This window comes from Agelaius phoeniceus, chromosome 3, assembly GCF_051311805.1.
Source record: "Agelaius phoeniceus isolate bAgePho1 chromosome 3, bAgePho1.hap1, whole genome shotgun sequence".
Lineage (NCBI taxonomy): Eukaryota > Metazoa > Chordata > Aves > Passeriformes > Icteridae > Agelaius > Agelaius phoeniceus.
In genome coordinates, this window is record NC_135267.1 from 60,930,554 (window position 1) to 60,941,908 (window position 11,355).

The 11,355-nt window shown below is 44.6% G+C and overlaps 1 protein-coding gene across 1 annotated transcript in view; it reads right to left on the reverse strand.

The window, feature by feature from the left end:
* CNKSR3 (CNKSR family member 3) overlaps positions 1 to 7,994 on the reverse strand; it is a 61,069-nt gene extending 53,075 nt beyond the window's left edge. The window contains exon 1 of the mRNA XM_054630401.2: positions 7,833 to 7,994. Coding sequence (XP_054486376.1) covers positions 7,833 to 7,884 — 52 coding nt within the window. The 5' untranslated portion in view covers positions 7,885 to 7,994. The remainder of the gene's footprint in view (positions 1 to 7,832) is intronic.
* Positions 7,995 to 11,355: the final 3,361 nt, after the last annotated feature.

The following is an 11,355-nucleotide window of genomic DNA, read 5'->3' on the forward strand; positions in this document are numbered from 1 at the left end:
CAACAAATATTAAGTGTAACTTTTGCCATAATACTTTTATAATTCTGTTTGCTGAAATTGACAGAATACAAACAGAATCCAACACCTTGCACAAGATGCAGTGAAGCAGTGACTAGAACAAGACAGGGAGGGAGGACAAAAAAGGTTTCACCTCAGAGTAGGTATCTGTATTTCACTAGGTTCCCACTTTTCCTCTGCAGTACTCTCTGGGCACATCTCCATCCTCCACACATGTTTTTCAGGCCACATTCCTCAGGCATGCCTGAACTTGTTCTTAGTGCCCTCTACATAGGACAAGGCTTATTGGGGGGGGTGAGGAGGGGGAAGAGGAGGGAAAATAAGTGTTCATCCCTTTTTGATCCTGTCTCCCTCCCCACCTGCATGGCCAAGCACACACAGTCAGCAGTGCAGTGCTAAGAGACCTGCTCAGGCACAGCCTTCTGCCTCCTGCAAAACTTTGAGTCCTTCTCTTCTGGCTTGAAAAGCACATGTACTAGAGAAGGTCTCCTTTATTTAATGATAAAATGGGCTTATTACAGAGCTTTTAATAAAGCATTCACCCAGCCAACTTAATTTCATTAAAACAAGACTATGAGATAAATAAACACAATGATAAAAGGATGGCAACCTAAGCAACATTCATTTTGCACACCCAAGACAGAGACATCAGGATGATTAGCCCAGAAGCATGTACCAACACTTGCTTAGCAGAAGCCTTAGCCCTTGATGAGCACCAATTAAGTTCTTTCCTTTGATCAAGGAGCAAGATAAGATCACATTTATGCCACAAAGCTTTGATTGCAACAACACACCATACACTTTGCTTACCTACACCTAACTACCAGTCTGAAAAACAGTCCAAAAATATATTTTGTCATTACAGTGACAAAGAACATTCTTCATTTAAAACATTGTATAGAGAAGAGCATATTAGAAACTACTTTAACACAGCCCTGATACAGTAGTATAACAGAATTCAGCCAGGTGCTGAACACAAGACTGTAGACCAGAGTTACAGAGGTCAGTGATCTGAGCTCACCAAATCAAACACAGATGCTTGGTTTTGTCCAGCATGTGTGATGCTTGATGAAAATTAGCTACATTTCACAATACCATAAATATCTATTTTAATAGGTAATGAATGTTTAAAGCCAGCAAAACAGATCAGGCTGACTCAGTACACCTCCTGCAGATCCTACAAGCTGTGAAATGTCATTGCTTGTACTCTGAAAAGATGGAGGCAAGCATATGGAAACCCACAGGCAATTTCCTCATGCAAAGGAAGCATGGCCTAGGGACCTGAATGATAGACTCAGACTCCAAAGTTATCCCACTCTGGTAATGAGAGCCCAAATGACACAAGGACTCTATACCAGGTCTAACATCAGCCAGAGACCCACAAACAGCATTTTTATTTGAATCTCCTTTATTTTACAACAGCCCTGTGTACAAACACACTAAAATCTTGAGCTACCCCATCACCACAGGCAGCTGGGGCCTGAAGAACTCCCATAAATGTGTGAGAGGTTGCTATAGTGACCCCAGTTCAATTAACTCCTGCCCACCCTTCCATTCCTCTCCTCAAATGTGCCTTGCCATTGGTCAGTACCTCACTACCCCCTCCTTTTGACAGGACTTATTTGGGGTGTGTGGAGGATAGAGCAAGGAGAAACACTGCAGATACACCATTCCTCTAGGAAGGCAAGGCTTGACTGTGTGATACCATTAGGCAAAGACAAGGTGCAAATTCAGAACAATATCATCACTTCTATGGAAAATATACAACAGAAATCAATGTCTTTCACTTAATTCACAGAGGCACTGTTTAGACTTATTAATATGCCTTCTGTGTGAAGCATCAGTGAAAATCCTGTCCTAAGACGATGGAGCAAACCAAACACTGAGCAGTCTTGCCGCCTCTTCTGCAATTCCCTAATCCTGACCAGTCATCATCTGTTAGACATGCCTGGAAGGAGCTCCAGGTCTTAAACCAGGCAATTCAGAAATTTTGATTTAAGAGACAAAAAAGAACAAACAAACACCACCCAAAAACCCCCACACACTTTTGAGTACTTGATAATACTTGATGTGTATTCACACATCACTCATAACTGCAATTCATCCTGTAGCACATGTTGAGTAACAGCTTTTTGTTGGGGTCTTTTAGTACAGAAAATAAATCATCATGGCAAATTTCAACGTACATTTTTATCCAGTGCCCCTGTACTTTGTCTTCCTGTAGTTCTTGCAATGTGCTAATGAGTGTAAAAACAAGGAGAGGCGTGATTCTTGTTTAAGAAGTTTTGCATGCTGAAAACACAGGGTACCAGGCAAGAAGTGCAAGGAAGGAACACATAACAAGAGTTCTGAAAACCTGGAGCCCAAGCAATATTTCATCAAAAATGGGACTTTTCCTATAGAAGTGTCCAACAACAGATACAAATTACTTCCTGACCCTCAAGTTTTAAAGAAAGAAGGACAAAAGCAGCCTGCACGGTGGCCAATCCCTGCACCTTTAACTAGGCAGTTTCACTACATTCTATGAAGTTACAATCAACTTTCCACTAATGCCTATTGTGATTTTTACCTTTTCAAATATTGCTTTTCCAGACACGATGCTGAGAGCATTCAACTTTTAGAGTTCCCGATGTTTTATTATAGTAGTTTGAACAGCAATTTAATGGCAAATAAACAGAGCTGACTGTGAATACAAAAACATCAAGGGGAAAAAAAATCACCCACAAGCAGCTCAAGAAAGTGCAACAGAAAAACCCATGAAAACATGATCTAAACACAAGAACACAGAGGCCAACTTTGATTTCATACATATTCACTCATCTTAGCAACAATGATGCATGAATAACTTTAAGACTGCAGTAGTACAAACTCGTTGTGCTAGTTTTTACTTTGTTTCAGCCCACAAATAAATATAAATAGATGTATTTAGTATAGTCCACCTTTTCCTAGTAAAACATTATGGGCAAGCTTGGATGTGCAAAGAGCGGTTATGTAATACTATTCTCTGATCTAATTAACAAATACTCATACAGAGTATTTTTTAGGTAACCAAGAAAAGGTTAGAAAAGAGGAAAGAACTTTGTTCTGTATCCCAGGCATGGGCAGCTCTCCCTGCTATTCCTCACTGAAAGCAAAATACCAGGGGTTTCTTAGTGTTAGATTTTCCCAAATAACTTGAACACAACGACATTCACTTGAGAATGCCTAAAAAGAAAAGCTAAAAAATAACTCCAGGCATCACCCATAACTTCTTCTAAAATCCAGCTCTGTTGTGCAGCTCCCAGCACACACAGTCAACAGGACTGACCTTGTTGAAATCTCCCTGGGTAAGCAAGATAGCTCTAAAAAAAGAACACCAGGCCCTCAAGATTAATTGCTAACTATTAATAAATTAGCATATTTCTCCCTCTTCTCCCAGACATACCTATAAATGTAGCTGCCCAACAGCTTTACCAGGAATCTGAGGTACTTTACTCAGGAAATCTGAGTATTTCATGACACATGCAGGAATAAGTAATGTCCATGAACTCCTGAGAAAAGGAATAACTGAACCTGGAGTGCAATAATGAGCCCAAAGCAGATGTGATCCCCAGCCAGCCAAGTCTACAGCTCCAGTGACAAAGGCCAGACTGTAATGGAGCCTCACAACAACAGAGGCTTCTAACCACAAGCATGTCAAATTTGTCTTTACCATGTAAAATTTTGCTTGAAGTCACAACTCACACAAGCATGTGAAGCCTGGGGAAAGGGGGAAGAGACAGATCAGGCTACGGCAAACAAAGAGGAGGCACAGCGATGTCCCTAAGACAACAGTGACATTTCTCACACAGGAGCTCTATGACAAATGCTGCTTTCCTCCTCCTCCTCCTCACATCTTTTGAGGAATGACCTTAACTGAAGGGTTTCCAGTAGCCAGGGACTTCTGAGACCAGAAAAAGTTTCACCATACCATCAAATGTCATTATGCCAGTAAAATTAAGTCACTTTTATACAGCGTACTGCAAATGTGCTGCAACTTCTATGGCCACTCACCTGCCCTGCAAGAAGCTGAGTAACTCTGGGAGTACTCCTTGAGGAACTCTCAAGAAATTCAGGCACACAAGAGAGTGCTGTGATATACAGGTGAGGACTTTGAGCCCCTTTGTTACACTGCACAAAAGCAAGATCACAGGTCAACTACAACACTACTCAGATGTTAGTCTGTACCACCACAAAAATCAACTCAGAACAGCCCAGAGAACCAAACCCCAAATACATCTTCTCAGCAGAGGTAGGAAACAGTGCAGACAATATTGTTTAAAGAGCACAAATTGCACGCCAGCCCAAGCACAAGTAAATCAACACAGCATCCTAGGAAAATGCATACCTTTTCCTGGCTGAATATGCCCCCTAAACACTATCTGAATTCATTGTGCTGTAAGAGAAACCTTTAACTACACCATCACTTCTTTCAGACAGAAATCAAGGTGGTGCTTATAGAAAAAAAATCAGATTGTTTCCAAACATTGATGCTGTAGCTAAAAAGTTATCACATCCTTGCTTAAAAATGCTTCATGTACACAGAAAATTGTTGGCAATAAAAGCACAAGTCTTCCTCTGCAGTTTCAGTTTAACTAGACCAGCTCTTATTAGCTGCATAGCCTGCTATTGCCAGTACAGCACCCTGTGCCAGAAAAAACACCCTTGTTCACAAAAAATAGCAGCATTCTAGTCTGAATTAGCAAGAGAAGACAAGCAACTGTGTTTTGTATCAGCTGTTGTTGGTAACAATGAACAGAGCCCTTTTTATTTAAAACCTGACAACAAACATCTAAAAATATTTATGTTTAGCTTACTATTTCTTGATAGGTTCCATTTTAAATGCTAGATAAATGCTTCTTACAGTATTTTCCAAGGACTGAACATCTCAAAACCTCAGAGCAAAACTCTTCAGGAACAAGAGTTACCCTGTTTGAAAAGTTACTTAAAAGCAACATTAAAAAAAAAAAAGTAAGCTGACCAGGATCAAATAAGCTGTCCAGCAGTGGTCATACAGCCTACTTTGGGATTTTACTTTTTACAGGTTTGTTTTATGGAAAAGGGTAAGTTTCCATGATTCCTTTAGGTCTGGAAAAGTTATAAAAAAATATTTAATTTATCAAAGTTTGATGGGGGGGGGGAGCAAGAAGGGGCTCAGTTTCACATTAAACATTAATATGGACTGAGTCAGACCACTTATTTCCACCATTCTCTACATTTTGCAAAGAAATTTTTTATCATTGTATGATAAGTAAGAATCATTATCTGCAAAACCAATCTCCCCACTGAGAGCTGGCATCTCCCAGCAGTTTTATACATCATGCTCCTAAAATACATCTCCACAGCACCACAGCACTGACTACTGGCAGCAGATATCACCAGCCAAATAATTTTGCCCAGAGTTCAACCAGATCATGGCATCACTTCTCACAGAAGGCACGCGCAAGACAACAAAGAGCTTAAGCTCCCCTCCAAACACTTGTTCATCAAACTAACCTTGAGAATTAAATGAAATATTCATAAGTTAAAATTAAATTGGTCTTGGTCAAACATGAAACCCAGTGGTTGTGAACTACACAGTAAATAACTACTTCAGGTTGAAAATAAACTATGAGATATTGTGCTAACAAGGCTGTTAGCTAGCTATTAAAGCCTCTATTTTCAGGTTCAGAGATGAAAGTATAACCATAAAGAAAAATTTTCCACATGTCATTTCTTTATTACAGTCTTGTCATGCAGGGAGTGACATAAAATGACTCTGTGTACTAAACAAGTCCAACGCTTACCTCGAAACTAAAAAACAACAGCACAAACAAAAGTCACCAGGAGTCTTTAATTTATTCCTTTGCATTTCAAAGTACACGTGTTTGCATTAGTCAGAAGATCCACTCCCCAACTACAGCCAGCCCTCAAATTATTCTGCATAACACTAATTGAGGGTCCAGCTGAAGAGTTACCTGCTCAAGGAACCTGCAAGTAAAATAAATTATGCAAGAAAGGAAGCCAAGCATGTTTAAGAATAATAAAGGCTTTTAAAATGATTAGCAGGTTTACTCTTTAATCTGGCAAGGCAACAAACTTTCAGCACCCAAGAGAAAAAACACAATGAGGGAAAAGCCTTATATAAATATCCCACATGCCAAAGCAAAAGGCTTATTTCATTGGAACAATGCACTCCTGTTTAAACCAATTCCAAGCATAAAAAAAAAAAGAGAGATCTTTCTGGAGGAGTTATTTATATGTTAACGCATAACTTCACAGCACGTTTGTGTGGAATCCTCTCCTCACAAAGGCTGCTTGGACAGTCCCTCACTGGCACCGGCCCCTTCAGGCACATGTTCACGCTCAGGAGGGCTGGGAGTATCCATCTCTGGCTGTCTGAAAATACGATTCTGCTTTCCAAAGTTGCCGGATGAGTGTGGGGCCGCGCTGCTGCCAAGCGCTGACCGCAGGCCCGCGGTGCGAGCGGCGCGCTGGTCCCGAGAGAGGGACGGCCGGCAGAAATGGCTGCTGCGAGCCAGAGAGGGAGAGCGCCGCCCCCAGCGCGGGCAAACCTGCACTCCTCACAACACTCCCAACTTCTCAGCAAATTAAAACTCCAGCTAAGCCTGCGAAAATACTTTATGTAACCAAAGAGGATCACACTAAAACCTAATGCCGCAAGAAAAAAAAAATAAAAGAGACGCGCGCTCCAGAAGCCATAAATCCCTCACCCAACCCATAGCTCCACTTCCCTTTTGATTCATTCCCTGTAGAGCGGGAACTGCGACACCCCGGTCGGCATTCGGAAAGCGCTCGCAGGGTCCAAGTGCAGCATGACAACACGGGGTTGAACCTGCCCTCAGAGGAAGCCCCGGTAACACCCAGCGCTACCGAAATGCCCGGGCCGGAGCGGGGCGCCCGCAGCCATCCCGCCCCCCGGAGCCCCCCGGGGCTGGGCGGGCTGCACACCACGGCCCCGCCGAGGCTTTCGCTGCTATGTCAGCATTGCCAACAAACGTCGAGGGAGAGGAGGACGTTTATGCTAGCGGGAGAGGGATGAGGGACACAAGCACGCACCCGAGAGATGAGGGGTGGGAGGGATGGACGGACAGACTGGCGGACGAAGGGGCCGCTATTCACCTCTCCGAGCGGCAGCCCAGCGCTTCAGTCCCATCACCGCTGAACAGGAGTTCTTGCCTAGTTGAGCTAGTTTAAAAACTTCTTGCTTAAGTTACAAACCTGAAGTTTTTTCGAACTGTCAGCGGCTTTCGCTTGAGAAGCTGCAAGTTAACTTTCGCAGGACTTTTCCAACCTGAACTCCTCTGATTCCACGATCCTCCTACCTGCCTGAAGGAGCGCGGTAATCCCCCGCTCCATGCAAGCAGGCTGGCCAGGACGAACCAGGGAGAAGGGGACCAAGCCATGGGTAGAGACCCCACTGCAGATATATATATATATATATATGTATATATACACGTGGACCTGCAGTTAGCCAATCTCGCTGCAAAACTTTCTCTGTCCCAGCGTCAGAAAAAGAAAAAACCAAAACAACACGGAAAATCCCGCAAGGCGAAGCAGGCGCCAGCAGGCGCGGAGGAGCGCCGGCAGGAGGGCGCGGGAAGCCGCCAGCTCCCGAGCACCACGCTGGGCAGTCCCGGGGCTCGGCCGGGGCCGGCGCTGGCAGAGGCCGCGCTCCCCCGCTCCCCACGCCGCCGCCCCGCCGGGCAGAGGAGCCGCAGCGGCAGCGGAGCACCCCCAGCGCGCCGCCGAAAAGTTCCCCCTGCGCCCAGACGGCAGGGCCGGCTCCCTCTTACCCTTAGTCCAGTCCACCACTTGCTTCGGGCTCCACTTGGTCACCGGCTCCATGGCGGGTCCGAGCCTGCCGGCACCAGCCCCCGCTCAGACCGCAGCTCCTCCGGCCGCGGACTCGCCCCCTCTCACGCTCCCATCCCGGCGGCGCCGCTCCAGGCCGCCCCCTCCCGGGCCCGGCTCCTCCCGCCGGCCGCGGCCGGGCCCGCCCCGCTCCGCCCCCAGGTGCCGCGTCCCGCCCGGGCCTCGTGCTTGGGAAAGCGCCGAGAAAAAACTTCCAGGGGTTCCCGCTCCGACAGGTCCGGAGACACGGCGATTCGGGAGTCGCCCAGCATCCTTCCCCGGGAGCGGCGGGCGGGCCATGGGGTGGAGCGGCGGCCAGGCGCTGCGCCCTGCTTCGGTGGTGGCTCAGAGTGAGTCACAGCCTTGGGGCAAATTTAGCATCAGAGTGCCTTGAACCACGTTTGCCCCCGAATTGGCATTTGTGGTTTTTGATTCTGAATCCCGCGCCTAAAAGCGTCCTTGGGTGTGGAGGCTGTTTCGCCAGAAGAGTTTACTTTTATTTTGCTCACTTCTCTTGGGGGCTACATTAAGCCATCAGCTACACCTTAGACTCGCATTCCTCGTGGGAAATTTGTCGCTTGTGTCCTGGCCACCTCCCGAAGCCCATGGAAGTCCTTACTGAATGTCAGTCTCTTCTCAGAGGTTAAAGAGCTGACCTCCAGAACTGTGTGCCCAGCATACCGGCTTCTGCCGTTCCCTAGCACTGAGCACATAAATCGGCCTTGCAAACACCTTTCCGTGCCGCAAGGAAACATGAAGAAAACAGGAGTTTTCATTGTGTCTATCACAATACTATCTGGTTCAGCAACAAATTGCAGCCTGAAGCCCTTTTGTAGCATGCACAAATGTCCCACTGCTCCTCTTCCTCAATGAGGAAGAAACAGTGTAAACACTGCTGTGACAATAAGAGTGTGAAATTTTAACTTGGCAATATTACAGAGTGGGCAAGCAGCTGGGAATTGAGACTGTCCAGTATCCCACTGTTTTCATCATCTCCCATCTCGACCCATCTGTTATCCTCAGTCATGGAGTTGAAATGTAAGCTCTTTGGGACAGGGGCTGTCAGTCCCATGCAGGGCTGTGCAACACCCAGCTGTGCAGAGCCCAGCTTTCCCACCGCACCACAAACAGCTGCCTTCTGGCACACACTGCTGCAGACCCCTATTGGAATCAGGAGGAGTTTCAGATCTAGTTCTAGTTTGGGGAACCAGTAGTTTAAAAGAAAGGGGGGGTGCATGTATACCTAAAAAGTATAATTTGTTCTCTTTTTTTGTTACATGGTGATTGAAGGTATATTTTTAGTTCTTTATTATAAGGTTAACTCGTTTTAGCTGATTTCTGTATTTGCTTTCTAGTTTCTGAAATAGAACAGCTGTCAGTTAACCTCTCTGCCTATCTGAAAGATTAAAATGCAGTTCCTCACAGCTTTAATATTGGTGCAACAACCAAAAGTTTCCTGATTCCCTATTGAATCATGTTGCCATTCATGCTTAAAAAAGGTAAAACAGCAGCTCTCCCCCCTCTCAAAGGCCTGAGTAAACAGATGGACCCTGCTAATGGTTTCACATGGGTTAATGTAACAGCACTTGTTTTAACTACACAGATGCTTTCCTAGGTTGCAGGCAGGATAGCAAATGTCTCTCGTCCTTGGTGTTTGGAACATTCATCTGCTGTCATCCTTCTCTGTCACAGGTCTTGGGCCAGTGCCTCTGCCTGATTTGGGTCAGATGAGCACCATATTTTGTGAAGAAGGCATGCAGAGAGGGTTGCTAGCAGATTGCCAATCCAACAAATCTATTATTAATACTTAGTATTTTTGGTCATTTTCAAAGTGACAAATCTATTAATTTATTTTTTTTAAGCAGGACAACATTGCAGTGACTTTCATTCTTTTACTTCATGATGTCCCCCAACACCAACTGCTTTACAGCCTCCTCTGGACAAAAGAAATGGGGCTGGCAGGGGAAGGCAGCATGTCTCCTGTTTCTCAAAAGAATCCTAGCCACATTGCTTACCTGTGCTACTCTTTGCAAACACACATTACAGCTGCCTTTGAGTTGATCTTTCTCATGATTACATCACCATAATCTGATCTTTATTTGAGATGAGATTACCTAGTAGTCACTGGCATGATGCAATTAGAAGTTCTGTCTATAGAATAAGGTGGTTTTTGTTTAAAAAGAATACCCATTGCCAAAAGAAATAATAATTTTTAAAAAACCAAGCAACTCTGTCCATTTTCTAGCAATGCCATATTAAAAAACTACACTTCTCCTTTGAATGCCTTCAGATGCTCTGTAAGTTTGTTTATGAGTTTTTAGCCAGTACCAATTATTACCAAAGATGTCCATTCCTTTTCTCTGCTTGCAGCCTTGCATGGCATTCATTGCACTGCCAAGGACCTGGCTGCCAGCTCTCCAGAAGTGCACAGGTTTCTTTTATTACCATTTTCCAGTGGTAAAAGTAAATTGATTTGAGAAGACAATTCAGACCAATTGTTTGCTGATTCCCTGTTTTGTTTTCTTCCTTTGTATATCCTCTTGCACTCCAGGTTCTCAAAGGGCTCTCAGGCCAGTTTGCCTAACAACACAGAGCTTAGTATGGACCATGATCTCGGCTTCACAGTCCTAGGCACAGCAGTATGCACCCTCCCACCACCCCAGAGGAAAGACAAAAGAGTCTTTTGTCTAAACCCACAGCCACATCCTGTCAAAATGGCAGAAGAAGCTACACAGTGTTTGCCATCTTCAGCTTTCTCTCGTGGCAGCTGATCAGCAAGAGCCAGGCAGATGACTCTCTATAACAGAAAGTCTATGGAAATAAATTATCCTTTCAAGAAAGAAAAAGAGTATTTGGATAATTGAAAAAGCTTAGCATCATTTCATTAGCTATATTGGCGGTACTCTAGCTTAACACTGCATTACAATTTTTTTCTAAACACAGTCTGGTTGACCCTGCCTCTTAGGCCTTAATTTTTCATTCCAAATGTGTGACCTACCAGGTTACCTGCCTGGACCTGTTTTTTTGACATATGGATGGTCATATGCCTGAGAAAGTAACCAAAGTGGGCAACAAGGATGACATTCAAGTTTTTAACTAGCATGAGGGTGAGAGGCAATAGATGATCTGGCACAAATACCTGATGATACAGAGAGAACACACCAAAATTCCTTGAACAGTTTGAGTTTGAACCAGGGTATCTCTTCACATCACATTGCTGTTTTTGTCCCCTGGCTGCTGCATCACAGTGTGTCTGTTACCAGACTTACTACCACCCACTAGAGCTATGCCTCACGTTCCTTGGTGTTGTGCAGGTTTGCAGGGACAGCAGCCCCCTTCTCTAAGAGAGGTAACTACTGCTACTCATCTCGAGGGGGATGAATAAACAACTGCTTTGCCAAAAGTCACATACCAAGTTCAAAAATTGTGGGTTTTGTTTAGGGCCACAAAAAGGTAATTTTCTTA